The 21,304-nt window shown below is 46.8% G+C and overlaps 3 protein-coding genes across 8 annotated transcripts; all 3 read left to right on the forward strand.

Moving 5' to 3' along the window:
• The first annotated feature begins 41 nt into the window (after positions 1–41).
• Positions 42–16,958, forward strand: Nsyb (neuronal Synaptobrevin). Of its 6 annotated transcripts, none has more exons than XM_076823970.1 (6): positions 45–380; positions 4,971–5,188; positions 6,623–6,702; positions 6,782–6,833; positions 7,564–7,622; positions 10,898–13,008. In XM_076823970.1, coding segments are annotated over exons 1-5 (366 nt in total). In that variant the 5' UTR covers positions 45–378; the 3' UTR covers positions 7,578–7,622; positions 10,898–13,008. The 6 variants fall into 6 exon arrangements, 5 of the variants coding, with proteins under 5 accessions (XP_076680084.1, XP_076680085.1, XP_076680088.1 ...); XM_076823973.1 differs by having other exon boundaries at positions 7,564–7,610; XM_076823972.1 differs by having other exon boundaries at positions 7,564–7,606.
• A 150-nt stretch (positions 16,959–17,108) lies between these two features.
• Positions 17,109–18,321, forward strand: LOC143375155 (large ribosomal subunit protein eL22). The gene is made up of 4 exons (XM_076823976.1): positions 17,109–17,253; positions 17,521–17,661; positions 17,828–17,949; positions 18,088–18,321. The coding sequence occupies exons 2-4, from the start codon at positions 17,533–17,535 to the stop codon at positions 18,233–18,235; spliced, it is 399 nt and encodes a 132-aa protein (XP_076680091.1). The 5' UTR covers positions 17,109–17,253; positions 17,521–17,532; the 3' UTR covers positions 18,236–18,321.
• A 626-nt stretch (positions 18,322–18,947) lies between these two features.
• On the forward strand, positions 18,948–21,301 carry Atg8a (GABA type A receptor-associated protein autophagy-related 8a). The gene is made up of 3 exons (XM_076823978.1): positions 18,948–19,358; positions 20,132–20,329; positions 20,398–21,301. The coding sequence occupies exons 1-3, from the start codon at positions 19,269–19,271 to the stop codon at positions 20,461–20,463; spliced, it is 354 nt and encodes a 117-aa protein (XP_076680093.1). The 5' UTR covers positions 18,948–19,268; the 3' UTR covers positions 20,464–21,301.
• Positions 21,302–21,304: the final 3 nt, after the last annotated feature.

The following is a 21,304-nucleotide window of genomic DNA, read 5'->3' on the forward strand; positions in this document are numbered from 1 at the left end:
CCGTGTTCTTTCGATACATCGATTCTCGCCGCCCCGTTTCTGGCACGAAAATTCACCGCGTAGCGAATATTCTCGCTGTAAGCTCTGTATTTAAAGAGATTCGGCGTGATTCTCTGTCTATCGGAGCTTCTTCGCCGGCCGGGAATCGCGGGGCACCCGGAATTCTCGGATCCCGGTGGGGCGATTCAAAAGGTTCGAGGGCCGTCGAGATATCGCTGGAGCGGCGGCGTTATCGCGGCGGTGCCGCTGGAAATTTTATCAATACCGCGGCCGTCTAGTCGCTGACAGTCGCTCGTGAAAAGTACGCGGTCGTCTGACGGGGTTGCCAGGCCAGCGGATAGCTCTAGTTGAGGAAACCAAAAGCGACCTAGGAACAGAATGTGAGTACATCCACGAAATCCTCCCGATTACGTGCCGCGCCGGGAAGTGACATCGCCACCGAGAATTCGTAGCCGCGGCAGGCCCTGTGAACTGGTGACTCCCTGTGGACGAATCTATACCGCGTCGACCCCCTGCGAATCCCTAACGCTCTCCCTGTCCACGAATGCCTTATCAGGACGGTTCGAGCCGCTGGACACTTTGGACATAATCGAGTCGCTAGATCGTTCAACGATCGCGATGTAAGTCTTCGCTCGTGGACGTTCTCCTCGCGTTCCCCTTTTGCCTCGACGTCGGAACGGAAATGGGTGTTCGTGCCGAATGTGTGTCAGTGGGAAGGGAAACGGAATTTCGGGCGATGTCGACGCCGTGGGCTTAGGGAACGGGCGAGGAAGTGAATACCGCGACGCGAGTTTAGAAGTCCGAGGACTTTGCGGGTCTTTCGTGCGATCTTGCTTGATAGAGGCACGATACGAGCAGTAACGTTGTGAAATAGGGAAGACAGATGAGTCATGGCAGGCGGTTAACGTTTGGACGGAATTAGAAAGTACGCTGCTGGGTAATTCCAGTGGTCCGAGGCGTAGAATACGAGTTAGGAACTCGTGAAACGAAGCGTCGGCTGTATCTTGCTGTCTCGATTCGAAATTTCTCAGAGCCCCCGCGAGTCGTCGGTCCGATGGAAGGATCGAGCTTCGCAAGACGGATTTCAAGACGCAATTTCCTAAGCGTTTGTCGCCAATCGATTTCCTCGCACGGGCTGTCCACGGCACACGCCAGAATTTCCAATAAAGTGCAGCAGAGCTTGAAGCCAACCGTGGCGATTCCTTTCGGACGGCGAAATTGCGGTCATTGAATTCTGGGACCTCGGCGTGCCCCTCTTGCACGATCGAACGCTGTGCAATGCGAGGGGGGAAGAAGTTGTTCTCGAAATCTCCTGAACTTCGCTACTCCCCGTTCGATTATTACTATAATTTTATGGAGGACTTAGAATTCACGGCGTGATTCTAATTATAAAATTCTCTCGCTTATAATTAAATTTCAATATTTCTCGGATCGATCCTCCTCTATATTGCAATTTATCGAAGCGTAGCGACAAACGCTCGACACGTCGAATTTAAATGGAAAAGATGGTCGGTGCGATAGAGCAAATGGATATTTATTTGACCAGGGCGGTAGCGTCGTTAACATATTTCCCGACCCGTAGATTCGCGAGCTTTAATTACGGGCACACACGTACGGGCGGCAATCAATCGCGAAACACGCCGGGCTATACGTTCTACTCGCTGTTTCTATATTTAGATAATCAATGACGAGCAACACATTTGCTGCAATGTTCTATGGCTTTCGCGATGAAACGAAAAGTAACGCTTTCCGGCGCGTATCTGCTGGCCAGCAAGTAGAGCCACCCCTGGCGTAGTCAGGCAAACCTGAGGGGCCACTTGAACGGCGGCTGAGGATATATTACTTGTCCCTAACCAACGACACTCTATTTTCAAGTCTGCTTCAGTGGAATTCAGATGGAACGCTGTGAAACTTTTGAAATAATAGCAAGTTTATCTTTGTCAGGCAATTTTCAAGTACTATTTAAATAGCAGATCCGGTTAAAATATCATTTCTGAGCGACAAATAGCAGACGGACTACTTCATTACCAAGTCTGATCTACTAGAATTCAAATAATCCAGATGCACGGTCAGTACATAATCGGTATTCATTGGCCGCTGCAAGTAGTTTCTCCCCGCGAGAGTCAGACAACCTCGCATCGCGTCCTGCAGTGGAATATGTAATTCGCATTTTCCGAAGCAACTCTTTATTCTTCGAACAAGATGCTTGGAATGCCATCGCTCGTTAACATTGTACAATCTGCCGTGGCTCTAAAATTAGAACGCGAGCCTGAATATTTTTAAAGAGATGCTAACGCTTTTAAACGCCAGCGAAAGTTTGTTCGCGCGTAGGTCGTACATTGTACACGTTCCTGGAGTAGCGAAACATAGTTGGAGGGTTGAAAAAGTTCCTCAGGATCGATGTTGGTGAAGGGTAGTTTCTATCGAGTCGTTGGAATGACTTCTGTCTTACGCAATTCTGCGATGTGAAACGGAGACCGGAAAGAACGAAACAGAGAGTATTAGAGGAAACTTTTCCCTGCCCGACTAGAAAGTAATTCAATAACGACGATAACTGGCGGGCCAGCCTCTCGATCGATATATTAATTCGATTATATAAGCCGCTTGGACGCGTAGAGGCTCGAAACCAGGTGAACTCTTCCATGGCTGAACAAAAAATTCCCCCTCGTTCGTGGTGAGAATCTTCCGCGAGGAATAATCGGTTCGGCGCATATACAGTCCATTTAAATCGCTTTTAAACGACTCGGGGGGTAATTGTGTAAGTACGAGTCGCAGGAAGCGTGCATGCTTGAAATTATACTCGCTGCCTGGAATTGTAGTCGGATGGAGGGTTCGATCGGTTGTTGCCACTCGGTGGATCGATCGGTAGCCAAAAATAAAGCCCTCCCCGACCGCTTTTTAATCCGCCATTGCGGCTGATACCTACAGAAATAGTGATTCGCCTCCTCGAGCACGCACCGGGAATCGAAACGACCTGAATCGACGTCAACGCAGTTGCTGCACTTGAATCGATCCTATCGATTCCACTTTTTCACAGGTGTATTCTTATACTTGGCAAAGGGGAGGGGGGGTGTAAATGCGAGAATGGTCGATAAGTTTGTGGTGAAAATGTGAGATGGGTTATCTAGAAGTTTCTGTTATAGAAAATTCTATTAATTTTTATTATTATTATTGCCCACGGGAGAAATAAGGGAGTCCCATGGCGGTCCAGAGAGGGAAGGGTGTAAAAGGTTACCCCCCTCGCTCCTGGCTTTTGAGAAAAAAAATCGCTTATTTTTAAAAACTAATCTTGACTAAGTTTATACTAAAAAAGTGAATATCTTTCAATTTCCCAGGGTTATTTTTTCATTATTATATTTTTCTTTACAGTCACCCCAAAGTTGCCCCCCACCTCACCTGGAAAAAAATCTACAGACGCCCTTGAGGAGTCTATCATGCTCCTGTAGCTATAGCTTTCCTTTTGAACCTCCAATTTCTTCTGTTCAGAATATTTTCGAATAAGCACTGCGACTTATCTTCCAATTCACGTATCGTATCGAAGGTTCCAAAGTACCGAGTTTCACAGTGGGCGATGAAGTATTTCGAGCAGGTGTTCCTCATTTCCAGGGGCACGGAATGAACGAGTCGCTCAGATTTGCAAATAAACGAGGACAGTAGGGACGGCGTGTGGGTTGAAGCCGTGGAGTAGAGCCGTGGACATCGGTGATTTAATGGGAATGCAACTGAAAGTTACGCAGAATATTGAAACATGAACAGGGGCGACGCCAACGCAGTACTTCCTTGATAATTAAACTAACATCGCGGTTGTTCCAGGAAAGGTCTTTCCCTGGGCGAAAGGTCAGACGTATTTACGTGTGAAATGCCTTCTGGTCAGGCTGAATGAAATGCCACCTGAGCTGGCGGTAACCTTTCGACTTCCTTCCAACGAAATCAGACACGAACTCGTTATTAAAAAGCATAAGAACAGAGACTTGTCTCCTAGCTGAATTTCAACGATATTAATACTTGATATCGTCTCGAAGCAACGAAATACAGTAGAGCAGCTTCTAAGTTCCCAAGTACCTCGGATCTAGCAAAGACATTGTTAAAGGATAGCCAGCCCTTCGGCAACTGCTTGACGTTAAACTGTCTCCGAACTCGCTTCTCCATTCTCACTTCCTCGCATTCAGAACGACTCGCCAGTTGAAGAGCACTAGCAGCTTCTTACGCCGTTGAGGCTGCACAATATCGAGCATCGAGGGAAGACAATACGCATTTTCGTCGCCGAACGCGCAGCTTTCAGAACCGTGTCACGAACTTTGCCCTTTCGCGTCCGTTCCCGCCCTCGCGTTCGATGGGGGACGTTCATCCACCATAGGATGGGCGTAGGGGTCGTAACTCTCGCGAATATTCCGTGGAAAAGCTGGACGTGAAACGCGCGATTGGATTTAGCGACACGGGGAAGATAAGGCTGCTCTAATTTCTGCGCTGGCTCGAGTGAATACTTTATCACGCAGCCTCTCGCGTTCTCTCACGGCGAATAAAGGAATGAGATTCGTCGGCTGGAGTACTCCGCGCGAGGAAAGGGCTGGATAAAAGGGTCGAGTGGGTCTTGGAGATAGGAGAAGGAAGAAATTCAGGCGATCGGATTAGTCAGCTGGAGGTGGATGCGCATTCGGCCGGCGCTTATGCAAATGATCGCGCGAAAAAAGCTCGTTCGCTCGCTTTAACTCCGCTTGCTTTTAATCTCCGCGCATTACGCGCCTGCACTCGCGCCACTCTCTGTTCGACGTTCAATTCCCTTTCTCAAAAGAGGATATCGTCGGGTTGGCAACTTTACTATGCTTTGAATCGAGAGCTCCGTGTTCTTTCTTGGGAAACTCCGATAAGGGTACTTGGATCTTGCTTAAGAGTTTGAAGAATTCCTTATACCGGCTCGTGTTTAGAAGAAAGTAAGCGTGACTGATGGGAATGTGGTTGTTTGCTCGCAGGGCCACCGAGGGCGGTCTACCAGCGGATGCTACTGCGGGTGCAGGTGCAGGCACCGATGGAATCGTCGGGGGTCCCAGGACGCCTCAGCAGATCGCCTCGCAGAAGCGGCTGCAGGCGACGCAAGCGCAGGTCGACGAGGTCGTCGACATAATGAAGACGAACGTCGAGAAGGTCCTGGAGCGTGATCAGAAGCTCTCTGAACTCGATGATCGAGCAGGTGAGTTGGAGGGAACTATTCCCCTACAGTGTGAAAATCGACTGGCGCAAAGTCGATGCGAAATATCCGCTTTCATCGTCCAGTGTAAAGAAGAAAAGTTTATGCCTCTAGCTCCCTTTAGCACAGCCGTTTCTCCTTTTAACGTCCTCGAGGAAATTACAGGGTACAGCCTTAACGCTTCCGGCTACTGTAATCGCGGATTCGATTTCCTTCCCTAGACTGTTGACTTTAGCGGGTCTTCCTGGGATAAACTTAAATATCATTTTGCACAGTTGTAGCGAAGCGCGATTACGAGCGCACAAAGAGACGAATTAAGCCGAAGGACGAACGCTTCGCCACATTTGCTCGAAGGATATTCCATCCATTCATTCTGGAGCGGGCTGCATTAAGGCTGCCGTCTCATTTTTGTTACGGTCCGAATCGATCGGAGCGTTTCCAGTAAACAAACGGACCCTAATGAAACAACTGCGGTCGATATTATCTCATCACGCCTGCAATATTTTCTAAATTTAAATGCATTTTTCTTATGTAAACCGCATATAAGCTTTCGAATGAGACCAATTTCAATCAAATTGGTACACGTATGACAGAGATATCGTAATATCATGTCATGTACCATACCATACGAAAATGGTAAGATTTTTCTTCTGATTCTGATTCTCCAACCAAAATTTTGTCGACGTAATACATATACCCGTTAGATGTCCGGGCCTGGAAATCAAATACTTGGCGTGGCGAGGCCGTATTCTCAGATCATCAATACCCACACCATCCCTCTCAGAGGCTTTCAAATAATTCGTCGATTTAAAACTCTGACGATATGAGTACATTTGCATTATATTGCGTTTTAAAATAATTCTAAGATCATCATTCATCGACGCCAATACCTTGCCTTTGAGAGGCGTACAGATAATAATTCATCAATTTAATTAAAACTTTGACACATTGCATACACTTTGCCGCTTCACCGTGATTCATTCAAACCTTCCTGGCGATAAAATAATAATAGAGGAAATGCAGCAACAGCGCGATACGAATCTCGATACATATCGGCAACATATCGTTGAAACGCACCAGACCACCCTGCACAGATGTCTTCTACTGGTAATGCGCAGATAACTACACCCGCAGTGAGACGGCTGCCTTAAAGCGCTTCTGACCACCGTCGATCCTTTCCCCCTGCAACTGTCGGCCCTGTCGCGATTTCTACTACTGCCCTCCAAACGACAGATCGGAATGTTATCTAGAACTCGAGGATGCGACTTACAGTTCCCGCGGCTTTTGGGAACTTTCAGAAGCTCTGCTTCCTTCAGGATTGTTTTTACAACACTTTCTCAAGCTTTTTCTGGAGCTCTTCTTTCTATGCAAGGGCTTCCTTGAAATTGCAGAATCCGTCGAGTGTTTCTAGGTTGATTCGGGCGTTTCTTTTTCCAGACGCGCTCCAGCAAGGAGCGTCACAGTTTGAACAGCAGGCAGGAAAGCTGAAGAGGAAGTTTTGGCTACAAAATCTGAAGGTGAGAGAGTCCTCGTCGGGCTTCGTCCACTTGCCCGGCTTCGCGGTACTAAGAAACTTGTGCTCGACTCTGTTTACAGATGATGATCATCATGGGCGTCATCGGACTCATCGTATTGGCCATTATTATTGGTAAGTAGCCAGACGCATAAACGCACTTTCAGAAAGCTAACGACACCGCCAGTTTAACTGTCTAAATGTTCTGTGTCATCTGGTGTCAGTGTACCTCGCCACGATTTCAAACGACTGATTCGCAATTGCCAGTCCCATTGTGTTCTTAAAACTCACTAGAAATCCAGAACGAATATACCCGATGACTAATACTTCTCGTCGATCAAAGAACTACGGCGTTCTCCGCCTAGCCTCGAGTTAAACCGGATAGAATCGTTCGTTCCCGGCTACTGTCTCTGCCAATCTACGTTCCTTCGTGACCAAGAAATTCTGTTCGCACGAGGCCGAAAGGGACGTCGGTGCCCCGCGGGGGAGTGATCGCCGATGTGCTCGCACGGTGTACGAGCAATTCGTTCGGCGTTCCTTAGGAATTCCTCGTGCGTGACTGATTAAACTCTCGGCCGGCAGAAGCGTCGCCGTGCTTTGGTTCAGTCGCGGCTCGGTGCCATTCGAGGCGACGAGAGGCCGCAGAAAACTATCGCGAGGCTCGAACCTGCTATACGGAAAGTCGCGTACAGTTCCCATGGTCCCTTTCGGACCGTAGAGATTCCTTTGCGAGAACAGTCTCAGTCTCTACGCTAACTCGCGACAGAGACACGATTGATTTTATATTAGAGAACGCGCCGCGTAATATCCCACCCAGTTCGTCATTTAACGTGTGAGCTCTATGTGTTTCTCTTTTCTCGTCTAGCGAACTTTATGTAGACGCGCTGGTTGGTGGAAGAGATTTGTGTGTGAGTGAGTCTGAAGGTAGAAAGCAACAAAACTGCGTCGTTGCGTATTAACTGTGTTGTCTCTCTCTCTCTCTCTCTCCCTCTCTCTCTCCTCTCTTTCTCTCTCTCTCTCTATCTATCTGTCTCTCTATCTCTGTCTCTGTTTCTATTTTCTGTTCCTCTTTTGTACTTCTCCTCGTGCCCTTTTCTATACGTAGGACGTACGTGTGTACCGAGTACCCGTGTAACGGATACATGTATACCTCCATTCTCGTTGTTCTGTACCACAAGACTCCCCGTGCGTCCTCGGCCCTTCAGAATTCCTCCGATTTTGAAGGTGTAAACCCAGGTGCTCGCGGTTTCATGAGGACCTTCACGGGGATACTTTCCCCAGCACGATGATCGTTCAACTATTCGCGTTCGATTCGACTCTTCGTTGCCCCAAGAATAAATTACGCTCTTGATTGCGCAAGTCAACTGTTGACGACGACGCGGATCCCCTTCACAAGGCGATAGTATTCGAAGATCGTGGAAAAAGGGGAGGGTGAATACTTCTCCGCGAAGGATCCTTATGGAATCGACGTTCACAGTCGATGTTACCATACACACGTTGTCTGCCTGTAATAGGTACTTGCTGGTGTATCTGTCGCTATCTGTATATCCCCGCCCCGTTCGACCCTCCCCCAGAAACCGCCCCAGCCCCGTTCTTCGAAGGCTCGTTGTATATTCATGAATCGCCGATTTAATTGGCGCGAGCTTGAATTAAGAGTCGCGCACGCGCGCGCGACACCGCGGGAACGAAAGGCACGAGTGGCGGCGGGAAAGCGCGGTGCTTCATGAATCCCCGACAGCCTCCGACCCTGAGCAACACGATCCAGACAGCGACGCCACGAACGTGAACGCGTCGAGAGGCTTTGCTGCGAGGAGACGTGTAAATGCCGCGAGCGCGGCAGAGAAATGAGCTTTTAAAGGTGCGAGGAGAATGTTTGTAGGATCCAACCGAGGAAGACGCTTTTACGAAGAAAGAAGAGATTTCGTAGATCATGGAGATTAGCGTAGAAGACTTCTTTGGTAAATTGATGGATAAGCGATCGTTTCTCCGTTGAGATAACGGCGTTTAAACCACTCGTGCAAAGCCTCCGCAGTGTCACTCCCTCTGACTCCGTTGCGACGGGAGTTTGCGCGATTTGAAAACAGAAAGAAGCGCATAGTAGAATGTAGAAGAGGTGCAAAAGATTCCCGAAGAGGGACGCGGTGTTTCTTTGGAAAGTTCCGAGCGGGCGAACCGGCTCGGAGGCGCGACACGACGGATACGTTTTCGAAATGTACACAACCACTCACCCCGCATCAGTAATCACTGTTATGTGTCTGTCTGTAATTTCTTGGTGGTACCACCCCCTGTCTATCCCCCTCCGAAGTTAGTCCCAGCCAGTGATTTTCAATTTTTTGGTGGTCGCGGGAGCGATAGACGCGCGAGAGGAGCGCGCACGTGAAAAGAATAGAGAATATAAGTACGGACGAGCAGAAAGAGCGAAGGAGCACGCGTAGGATCGCGTGCGGCGAACAAAAGATAAGAATGAAAGATAACGTTCACACCACCGAGAAATGAAAACACGAATGGACAACACCACAACATCAACAACAGCTACAAGCACTATATCGCTCCTCCTATGAACAACAGTAAGAACAACAGCTACAACATCATCAACAACAGTAACAATAATATAGATAAAAGGTTTCTTTAAAAAAAAAAGACAGAAAAGAAAAGCTTTTGTTTAACTCCTACTCTTCTCTTCGGTACGGTAAGCTACAACTTTTACTGCTGCACTTGGTACCACATCTTTTTCAACTTTTCTCTATACCTCTTCTGCGTCTACTTCTTTCAAGGTCGAGGATTTCTCTCCCTTCACGGTACACAGGTTCCAATTTTCATTCTCTACCGTTCACATCTGCGCGCAGAATTGATCCACGCGGTATGCAACGAGAATTGAGGACCGTGCAGCAAGAGCAGCTACATATTTATCAATTTTGAGTAAATTAGAAAAAAAGTGTTTATATAATTGTGGCACTGACTTGAAATTAAAAAGGAAACACTAATTGAAAAAATATATAATTTCACACAATAAGTAGTTACCGAGTTGATAAATTTTTAGTTCCATTTTGGGCAAATTTTTCCAATCTGGAGCATTCGTGTCGCGCAAACCTGTAATGGGTGCAAATTCAAAAATTGCGATAAATCGATGCAGAATATTTTTTCACGTAACTGGAAAACTGTAAAAAATGGAGCTGCGCCCCACTTGCCGCAAGATCCTCGTTATTACTTTCCCCGTTCATTTTATTTATTGCTTTCGCTTTGAAAAGGAGAGGCAGGGTGAAAGGAGCGGATCGATTTCTGCGCGTAGCACGGCTCCAAACTTTTGCATCTTCGATAACAGCATGGGAACTTCTCTTCTTTCTACCCCCCCGTCGTTCTATATCCACCCCCCTGAACCCTCCCTCGAACTCGAACACCGTTTCAGAGTATACAATTACATGACATGATAAATGATATTTCATACATCGGAGCGACTGTGCTTGCCGACGAAAACAAAATAATTCTGGGACGATCTTCAATGCCCGCCGCATGCATTGCTTGCGGAACGATTACGGTGCATGGCACGTTTTCTGTTTCACGTTCGATAGATGGGTTTCGTGTGATCGATAGACGTAGGGGCGCATGGCTTGAATAATTTCCATGGACGCAGTTACGTCGAGACTTTCGGCAACGGCCCCGCGAAAATCGAAGACCGCTCTAGCGGGGAAAGGCCCGAATCGGTGAACGAAATGTCCAAGGATATACTCATTCTTTACATTGAGGGAGCAGTGTAGAGAATGACGACTCTTTGCGAAGTGGCGCGTGTTTGCTGTAAGTTGCATGCGACTCGGTTCGAATAGAATAGAATTGATTAGAAGTATAAGTGTGGCTATGTACGTAAACGATTAAATTCGATCCCTGTGGACGAAGGTATCGCCTCGATCGTCAGCGGCAGCGGAGAACTAGTGGTCTGGCCAGAAACGTCCACTACTACTTGTAGTACACACTTTTTCTCAGGCCTTTCTCGTTACGGGACTCGCGCGAGACTAGCGTTAACGCTTTCAAATGAATTAATTCGTGACGAGCAAGGATCTTCCTCCACAGAGACGTTAGTCCGCGTTCCTGCATGCGAAGATCAGCAGAAAACCGAGCGATAAGATCCCGTAATGCCCATTGGCGACGAAATTGTCGCACGGAAAACGCACACGGAAACAAAAATCTGCTGTTGTTCTTTTCAGCGATCGCCACCGGCGACAGCGACTCGCAAAACTGAACACGTGAGTAAACCTAAGCCTCCTCCAAAAAAAAAACAAAAAAAAACAAAACAAAACGAGCCCAAAAAAGAGCAAAAAGCGAAAAGCAACCGCAACGAGGCGAGAAGGGGGAGGAAGGAAACGGCGAGAGTTATTAGAGCGTGTGCGACGAGTTAGAGAAACCGTTTGAATGGTGATGCGCACCGAGATCCGCGGCAGCGAGGTGTGAAAGTGGGATTCACAGAAGGAAGACGAGGAACGGTCATCCACGGAGCGTCCATCTTTCGTGAATTCTCGAGACTCAGCCTGGCCAGGGTGCTCGGGAAGCGGGGAGGAGACTCCTTGAGCCAAGAGGAATTCCACGCTCTACCCGAGAGGGAAGGCGTCGAAGACGAAGAGAACCCGATTATCACGGTTTCTTTAACAACCCCCAATTCCCAGCCTCGAACGATCTCGAGGTGGAATGGGGAGGGACACGGTCGAATTTCTCTCGTGGTCTCGCGAATGGACGAAGGCTGGCCACGGACGCGCCATTTTCATCGAGCCCCGTTCGTCTAGCGACAAAACAGTTACATCGAACGGTAACGATAATCCGAAAACGATCGTAGAAAAATGTGGGGAGATAGCAAAGAAACACTGGCCTTCCTTCGTCCATCTTTGTTAACCGATCCGCGATGGCCAGCGCGCGTAAATTCACAGGGAGAGGGGAACAGAGTGGTGGTTGGATAAGGGTGGGTCGATTGTACGGCGAGACAGTCGCGATACGTACAGGGTGTCCGCGGAAGACCGATCATTTTCGACGAAGGCAGCGCGTGTCGTAGCGGTGTCCTCGTTCTGCCCCCTTCCCACCGTAATCAAGTGCCGAATATAAGTGATTAAACGAGGGTGTCGGCGCGTGTCGACGTTTACTTTACAAACACACACGCGCGCGGGGCTACGAGGGGGTGGCGCGTGGTCCAGGGGCCGAAGCTGGAAACCCGGGTCATCGGTGTTACAGGGAAGTGGATATACTCGTTGAATCATTTCCCGCCTTGGTTAATTCGAATTTAGCTCCCTTGTTCGTCGAAACACCGACCAGCAACAGGGCAGGGGTGGCGAAGCTTTCGTGTTCTCGCGAACGAAGGGACTTGAGTCTGAGACGTTTAGCGATTCTGAGTAAATAAAGAGTTAAGCTCCGTTGGGCTTCCGCGTGAAACTCGATCATACGACTTGAATCAGACGTCACCCCCCCTGTGCAATGTACACGTATATACATCTCGTGCTGTAAATAATATCATTTCTCCTTCACGTTCGCTCGACTACGACCAATTCCGCCGATTAAACACGAATTCTTGAGTCTCGATGAATTACTTAGAACGCGAGATAGTGAGAGAGAGAGAGAGAGAGAGAGAGAGAGAGAGAGAGAGAGAGAGCGAAAGGGACACGGAGAGAAAGGAATCACGCGCATCTTCTGTTCTTTCGCGTCCGAGTTCTTCCATTGGTTCGGGGAAAAAGAAGACGAGGAGATAAACGTAGAGGTTCTAGCCACCCTGCCTTCGTCGAAGACGGCCACGAACGTCCTCTGGCACGCTCGTGAAAGAGAAGGCGTGAAATACTCACACGATCGAATGGTATCGCGCAGAGGACGGGAGAGAAAATGAGAAAGAGAGGAGCGCCTCGGCTCGCGTGGACGAGGCGCCTATATAGGTTCGTTTTAAGGCTTGAAGAATTATCTACGGATGTTATGTATACATGTTAATAATATTAATAATAATACTAATAATAATGATGATGCTAATAATAACGAGAATAAGAATAATTACGATGATAATAACAACAATAACGATAATAATAGTACCGGGATAAATATTAACGACCGTGAACCGAGCGACGCGACGATCACCGTGGATTCCTTGGGCTCGATTATCGCTTCGAGAGGATAGCGCGTGCAGGGCGTGGGTGCGAATCGAAGACACATTTCGGGGTCTATTTCGCGGGTAAAATCGATCGAGGAAGTCGCGAGCCTGGATCCATCTGTGTTGATTTCATCTCCTGCAATTGCTTCCCTTCTAAAAGTCCACTGTATTCTACGAAACAGGTGTACCCGAAGTTCATAAGATCGCGATTATGAACTAAGCTGCGTAGCCTTTAAAAACACCACACCAGCGACACATTCGTGGATGCAAGTTTCTACGCGATGTCTCTCGATGATGTTTGCAAGTAGAATCGACTTTAAGGAAACGTGTCTGCCTCGTCGACGCCCTGTACACGATTCCACGAAAAGAACGAAAGGTCCGTTTAAGGGAAGAGCATTCGACATCGAGATCTCTGAAACAAATCGAGCAAGTCGTCGATGGTTTTCTTTATTTCGCCTTTCATTCGTTCGCACCTTGCTCTCGCCTGTAGCTGTTGAACGAACGCGTCCGAGCGACTCCCCTCCTCCGCGTAGAAATTGACGAGTAATTAGTGGAAGGATTTCGAGGAAATCGGATCGTATCGAGAGTCGTGGGTCGAAAAAGGTTCACCGAGCAGCCCCTATCGCGAGGTTTCGTTTCTTTCAACGAGATTCTGGATATTGTAGAGGAACTACGCGAAGAAGGGGGCCGGGACTAAGGAACGATTGAAGAGGGAAAACGTTTATGGTAATTAGATGGAAAGAAGCCTGCCGTGACATCGTGGCGTTCGAAACGACCGAACAATGTCTCACGAAGTGCGCGAGAACGCATAGCTGTACGTCATGCGACCCCTCGGCCGTCTTTGAGGCGTTAATTATTAACGACGATTATGAATCATGATTATACCGCTTTCAACATTGTACAGTATCGAATAAAACTTACAGTGAGTAGTCAGAAAAGCAAACCAATCGCAGCCAACTGTACGTAGCAAGAAAAGAAAAAGACAATGGAGAAACTTTTTGCGTGGTACGATCGCGTCTAGCTCGTGTTCTACCTTCTGTTTTTTTTTATTTATTTTCCCTTTTTTTTATTATCGAACGCTCTATAGTCAAAGGGATTTCTATGAAAGCTCAGCGAAGAGAGATTCATCTTGGTCACGGTCGTGTCCAGAGAGTATAGAAATGTTTGTTCGCGGCCAGAAGAGGATCCTTTTAGAATCTAGTATCTCTTTAACCCAAGCGGGAGGTAAGAATACTGAATGCTCCTCTCTTTTTACTACTTGTTTTTCGTTTCACATCTTCCCCTCCTACAGTCAGCCATTTCCTAGTTTCCGTTGGGTTCGTATCGACATATAGATAAAAAAATATTATCAGTCGCGATTACGATTAAAGCGGTGATTCCACGCGCTCCCATCGTCCATCGATCGTCGATAAGCAGACAGATACATAACTACTCTTTTGTTCCATCCCCGTCTGAACGCAACGCTGGAAGGGTTTCTTCCACCCGCGTGTATTCTTACGTTTCAGTACGACTCCCTCGTTTCGAGTCCGCATCTTCGTTGCGGAAGACAAAACCTTGGGAAGGCAAAGAATCTTCCGGCAATCGAAGCTTAAAGCTAGTACCACTATTCTTCATTAAAAATTCTGTCTGAAGCAACGAAGAAGGGCAGGTTCTCCCGTTATTCTTCTCTTTCTTTAAATACACGCCCCCCTCGCCTGAAAAGAAAGAAACGTGCGCGATTGTACGCGAAGAAATACAGGAGAAACGTATTTCCTCGCGCAGAATCAGCCGCGCATGGAACTCACCCACTAGGAACTCACCCCCGCTACCCCAGTGACTAATTCGTACAATTTGCTTTTGCAGCGAAATTCATGCCAGAATCGGCACCACCGCCACCACCCTATGCTTACCCACCACCGGGCATGCCAGTCCAGGTACCTGGTGCAGCTGTCCCAGGTGCCGCCCCAGCTGCAGCGGGAGGCGCAGCGGGCGCGGCAGGCGGTGCGAGCGGCCCTCAGACAGCCGGTGCTGCGCTGGTCGGCAACCTGAACGGCATCCACAGCGTGATGTAAAGGGACTTGCCCCGTGCATCGCCAGAAGAATTTCCCGAGTATAACTTTAAGCGAGCAACACGAAGCGAGAGCGAGCGAGGAAGACGAAGAGGAAGGAGGCACTGATCGATCGGTCCACGTTCGTCCTGCGGTTAATCAAGGTCTCTTCTCTATCGCACGCGGCACAGAAAGGGGATCGAGCGGCCGTCATCCACGGAGGGCTCCCGTTCGGCGCGCCGTGCCGGTTAACGCGTTAACTGCCGCGAGAATCGAATGCTGCCGGGTGCACCCTCCCCGACGGTCGGTGCACGCGCGCCGATTCTCGCTTTCCTCACAGCGTGAGAGATCGTCTCCGTGCGACTTCGGTGCCTAACGAACGAAACGAGGCGCGCGCCAGTTCCTTTGGCCAGTTAACGCGGTTAACCCCCGCCCCCCCCCCCCCGTGATCGCGGGGCACGCAGATCTCGAGCACGGCGTGCCCCGCCGGCGATCCTCCTCGATCGCGGCGGGACACACCGACAGGGACGCCGATGTCGATCCTATATAGGTATAGGTCACGCACGATCGGCAATGATCGATCGCCGCGAAGCATGATTCTCCGTTCACGTATTCCTCGTAGTTAACCTTTAACCGATTGCTGAACAGCCGGCACGAGGGGACGAAGGAAGGAATAAGAAGGACACTGGGCGTACGTGTGTATCTACGTATATCGTACATGTACATAAATTACTACGAATTGTCGATGTAAGATTAAACTATGCATATACATATATATATATATATATAACACATGCATATATATATATATATATAAATAATATGACTTATAAATATGTAGCGAATATTGCGATACGCAAGACACGAAAAAAAAGGGACAAACACGAACAGAGAAATAGAGAGAGAGAGAAAGGGAGAGAGAGAAAGAGAGGGAGAGAAAGAGAGATTGTTAGCGTTGAATTTTATTATCATTATTATTGTTATTATTCACTAGGCAGTTCACGCGGGACAGTTGCGAGCGATTTCGTTTCAACGATCCTCACGCACGCTCCCTGTTTTTACAGATTCTATAATTTAGGTATAGCTGCAATCTGCACCGTTAATTAACGCGAGTTTCGCTATCTCACACTTTTCCCTAGCCGGTTTGAATGATTTCGAGGCGAAGAATGCTTCTCCCGTGCGAGCAGAAGGACAGCCGAACGGGGGAAGCGTTTCAGAGGTTATACTTGTTGAATCGCACCCAAGCATCCGTTCTCCGTGTCCTCGCGACACCTGGAACACTCGAGTCCCTTAACTACCGACCGAGCAGAAGTCGATAATCAAGAGTCGAGCGCGATAGATGTTTCCTTTCTTCTCAGAATCGAAGGAACCTTGGTGTCCTTTTATTCGCTGGCCTAATCAATGGGTACTTCGTCCGGCACGTTTACCTCGTTTAAATAGTTGGGTTTCGATTGGCAGAATTACTCCAAGCACTCCACCATTCAAAGCATTCAGTCTCTGTAGGATATACAGTCGCACTCTAATACGTATTTGGAAAAGAGGATGTCGATTCCTACGTTGCCGCAAGAAACAGCAGAGCCCTGCGGCGGAACGGCAACGAACTTAAATCGAAATTATCTAGGGTCGTAGGTCGAATGGAAATCGAGAGGCACGTGATTCGTCGCTTTGTTACGCTCTATCAGTTTGCACTCCGAAAATTGTGAAACCGTCGACGAGCCTTCAGAATCTAACGACGGGAAATCTTTCGCCCCGGACCCACTGAATCGATCTCTCGAGGCATACCTTCCTTGCTCAAGACGCAAAAAAACGAATAAAATCGCCCCATGCCCAAAACCCCCCTCCCTTTTTCTCCGAGGCGCTTATTATACAATATGTCCACGAATCGACGACAGAAAAATGACTATTTAAGATGTTTGTAAGTACGACGAGAATAATTATACGTAAGAGGGCTTCACCGCATAGGCAGTTAACGTATTATTACGAGTTACAGAGGTACGAATAATATTCGGTTGAGTTGAACGTCACACGTACGATTTAATAATCGAGGAATCTATGTTCATCTAGGAAAGATTATGTCTTAGATGTTACTGTATATTAGCCTTAAATAAATACAATTATGAGAAAGTTAGCTCTTTTTCTACGGCAGTGCACCGTCTTCCCTGTTACTTGGCTCAGAGTTCTTCCTAGATACTGTGACTGCAAGAGTGGGTAGGTTTCTGATGCCTGAACGCAAACTTTCAAGCCCCGATTGAAGGCAGAAACTGGTAGAAACTATTTCTTATGAAGCAACGGGGCTACGTTCATAGCATTACCGTGTTACGCTCCTGATTTCGATCAGGGATAATCGAAACTCGAAACGCTCGTGGCGCCGCACGCGGAGAGACTCGTCCATTTGTCGACCATTTGTAAATTGGCTCCGGTGAGTTTTCTGTTCGCGTAAAAAAGCCAAGATAATTCGAATACGTGTAGAGATGTTTCGAAAATTCGACGGAAATACGAAACGTCGTTTCACGGCGATTGATCGTGATACCGTTACGTCGACATTTTCGAAAGGATCGAGCAGATTTCGTTGGATGTAAAACGCCTGACGTAAACATCGCTCCTCTGGCTGGACCATGTGTCCGCTAGAAACGTGACAACTTTTTAATTAAAACCAATTCGGAATGATAAATCGTACGTTTTTCAGATCGCAGCAAAGATGTCCAAAGGGCCAGCCAACAAGAAACAGGCCCTTCGGGGTAAGGGTCAGAAGAAAAAGATGTCCCTTAAATTCACTATTGACTGCACACATCCAGCTGAAGACAGTATTATGGATGTAGCGAATTTTGTAAGTCCTAAATATCTATACGGATATCACTACTGCTCCAGCTTTATATTACTTCGATACGTGATCGGATCATCGTGTATCGTAGCCGTAACGTCTTTACGTTAACCTAACCTAGCAGGTGTGCGAAGACCTGGGGCGAAGATTGTAATGATATTCATTTTTCTAGGAGAAATACCTGCACGAAAGGATCAAAGTCGCGGGTAAAACGAACAATTTTAGTAACAGCGTTACGCTCGAACGCGACAAGATGAAGCTTTCCGTCAATAGTGACATCGACTTCTCTAAGCGGTGGGTATTGTCCTGTATTTTGAAATATTGTTTAAAGATCAAGAGGAGAGACTATTTAACGCATAGATGATCACGGAATGACATTACTCTCGACAAGAAGACCGATATTTGCACTGATCCGATACCGTGTTTCCATAGGTACCTCAAGTATTTGACAAAGAAGTATCTGAAGAAAAATAAGTTGCGTGACTGGTTGCGTGTAGTATCAAAAGACAAAGACACCTATGAGTTAAGGTACTTCCAGATCAACAGCCAGGAGGACGACGACGAAGAAGATGTAGAATAAACTCTGTTTTTATTCTATACACAATTACAGATACATCTGTACATATTTCTATTAATAAATCATGGAAAAAATTTGCTCTTAATTTTTTTAAGCAACAGCAAGTTTCCTGCAATTTATTCGCCCCTATCACCTCTTTCTATACCCGTTACATGCAGGTAATTGAGTTTCCCAATTTTACTGCTCGAGTAAAATTTCCGGAATCGCGGTGCTACGAGTCCGACACGATAAGTTGTACATCCCTCCACACAGAGAGGAGAGGAAACCAAATTTATCATTACGATGCATCATCAATTCCTATACTCGCGTATACACAATACGCGTCACCTGACGCGTAGTAATAAAAAAAACAGCAGTCACTCTTTATCATCGACAGCATCGTATCTATCGAGGGCTCTATCAGGCCCCAAGCAATTACGCAAGAAACCTTGATCATTACCACTCTATTAATCCAATCGGAATAGTATAACGACCATCTAAATCGTGTAAAGAAGCATATTCTTCTTAGAAGCGTAACCCAATATTTCTCCAACTAGTTAAAGATTATGCGTTTAAAGCCAGCCGTGAAATAAATGTTGAATAAACATGAGAAATACAGTGGCCGAGAATTGCTAGAGGCGGGCCTGTCATATCTATCAAATACATCTGTAAACGATTCCCCGATGAAGCAGATATCGCGATAACGTTTCAGAGCATATTCCAGTGACGTGACTAAATTATCAGTGCTGTTGTTCGACCACAACATTCGGATTTTTTTACATTTTGCGCAAATTGTCTGGGGACTATTTTGCGGTGGCGTAGAGAGTGTAAGGAAAAGTGTATCGCGTTGCGCAGTCGAACCGACGCACGGCGATTGTTGTGACAGAAGTGTAGAAGAGTGTCGTATCGTCGTCGTCGTCGTGTCGTCGTTTCCAGTTTGGAGTCGATTAAATTCGTGTTTAATCGATAGGTAGAAGGAAAAAAGGGACAGCATCCGTGGTTGTGGTACAGGAACGGGCCCGTAGAATCGCATTGCTCGTGCGATCGCGCGAGAACAATGAAGTTTCAGTACAAGGAGGAGCACCCCTTCGAGAAGAGGAAGAGCGAGGGTGAAAAGATTCGACGAAAATATCCCGACAGGGTTCCTGTGAGTACTTCGCCCCAGAAAATCCTCCTCGAATTCGATCGACGAATTCCTCTCCCGCGATCTGGAATAATCCTCTGGAAGAATAATTTATCCCCCCCCCCGACCAGAATCGTTGGACGAATTTAATTTGCGCGACCTGTTCCGATCGTGTCCCTAGATTTTCCTGGCCTGGAATGGGCCAAGGTCAACTTTTTGCGCCGCATTACATTTCATTTCGCGACGATGGAAACCGTTTTATTCTAATCAAGACGGTGAACGATTAAATCGAAAGCTCGTGTCGAATTTCTTTGTGCGTTTGCCTCGCTATTCCTCCACTCTATTGATCTTGCTACGCCCATGACTGTGTAATTTCCGCGATTGGTAAGACGTATGATGAAAGAGAGCGTATCTTTTTTTTCCATTCTCGCGCGAAATCTAAGTAACAATTCGGAGCAGTAACCCTGCTCCGACACGGCGATTTTCGACTTTATTAACGCTCGTCGAAGCGTTCGGAAATGTAGACCAGCTGTTGTTAGTTTTGAGACTTGGAGAAGTGTCAAACGTGCATAATATCAAACGCGGATTTCAAGCTGGTATGTGATCTTGACGTTGAGCCAAGGTTTAAGCGTTTCATGGTTTAGGCAACAGTAGAGGGAATTCTAATGGAAACATTTGCATGTTTCCATTGAAATACAGGATTACACGTAATGCTGTACATCCATATTTCCAAATTTGTTGATATAAACCCAGTTCGGTGAAATACATTCACAAAGGATATTTTACTCATTTTGCAGGTAATCGTCGAGAAAGCACCCAAGGCAAAAATTAGCGAATTGGACAAACAAAAGTATCTAGTACCATCTGACCTAACAGTCGGGCAATTCTACTTCCTAATCCGCAAGCGAATTCATCTTCGCGCCGAAGATGCTCTCTTTTTCTTTGTCAACAACATCATCCCGCCAACAAGCGCCACTATGGGCTCTCTCTATGCGGTAATTATATAATAAGGAACACGTAAGAGTGTGCAACATTATGTCGACTACAACTGTGATTTCTTCAGGAACATCGCGAGGAGGACTTCTTCATTTACGTAGCGTACAGCGATGAGAATGTTTATGGACACTAAATCAGACGGAGGAGAAAAGGAAGACAACGTCAGAATAAAGAGCGGACAACAAAAATTTGCCATCTACAATGTAGTCCTTTTAGAGGCTTTTCGGAAGTGTTAACTAAATTATATCTTTCATCTCTTTTAAGTGAAACTTCGAATCCTAGCACCGCACACTAAATTAAATTTGCTTCCTTAAAATAAATTGGACGTGTTCATCTGCCAACTACACGAACGTCTTATTTTTTGATTCTATCGCTCGCCGCTGGCCGAGGAAGCTTAGGGTAGTAGAACATAAGAAGTATTAATCAGAGCAAAGTTCTGTGACCTCGTGTCGTCTTTAGCCTGATGCTAAAAAGGAAAAAAAATTGGGAAACTTAAAGAACAATTATATACATTGTAAAGAGTGACTAACTTCACTGTTACTGAAGCTTACTATTGTACACACATTAAATGATGGAAAATTATTAATACCTAAAATTACGTTACGACAAATTCGTGACTGTAGATGTTTTATGTGATATCACTTTCTTTTATCGAGGCTAGTGTTATTCTATTTACAAGATTTAATGTTATTCAGTCACAAAAGAATGGAAAAGAACTTGCTGAATACAGTGCTGTCCCGAGAAGTGATTCGTGATTCGATGAGCGAAAATCTGCCATCCCCCGCTAATTCTTTTGTAGTTGCTACGGCGAGCGAGAGAGACTTCTCGGTCCTTCTAAAGTCAAGCCGACTAGACTACCCCGATTGGAAAATTCATAGCCAGTTTCACTTCGCGGGACAGAACTGCATGTGGTGATTTGAAAATTTTTTGTAACGGCTGGATGTGGGCCAATAAAAAAATGTAAAAACTGATTT

Source organism: Andrena cerasifolii, chromosome 12 (assembly GCF_050908995.1).
Source record: "Andrena cerasifolii isolate SP2316 chromosome 12, iyAndCera1_principal, whole genome shotgun sequence".
NCBI lineage: Eukaryota > Metazoa > Arthropoda > Insecta > Hymenoptera > Andrenidae > Andrena > Andrena cerasifolii.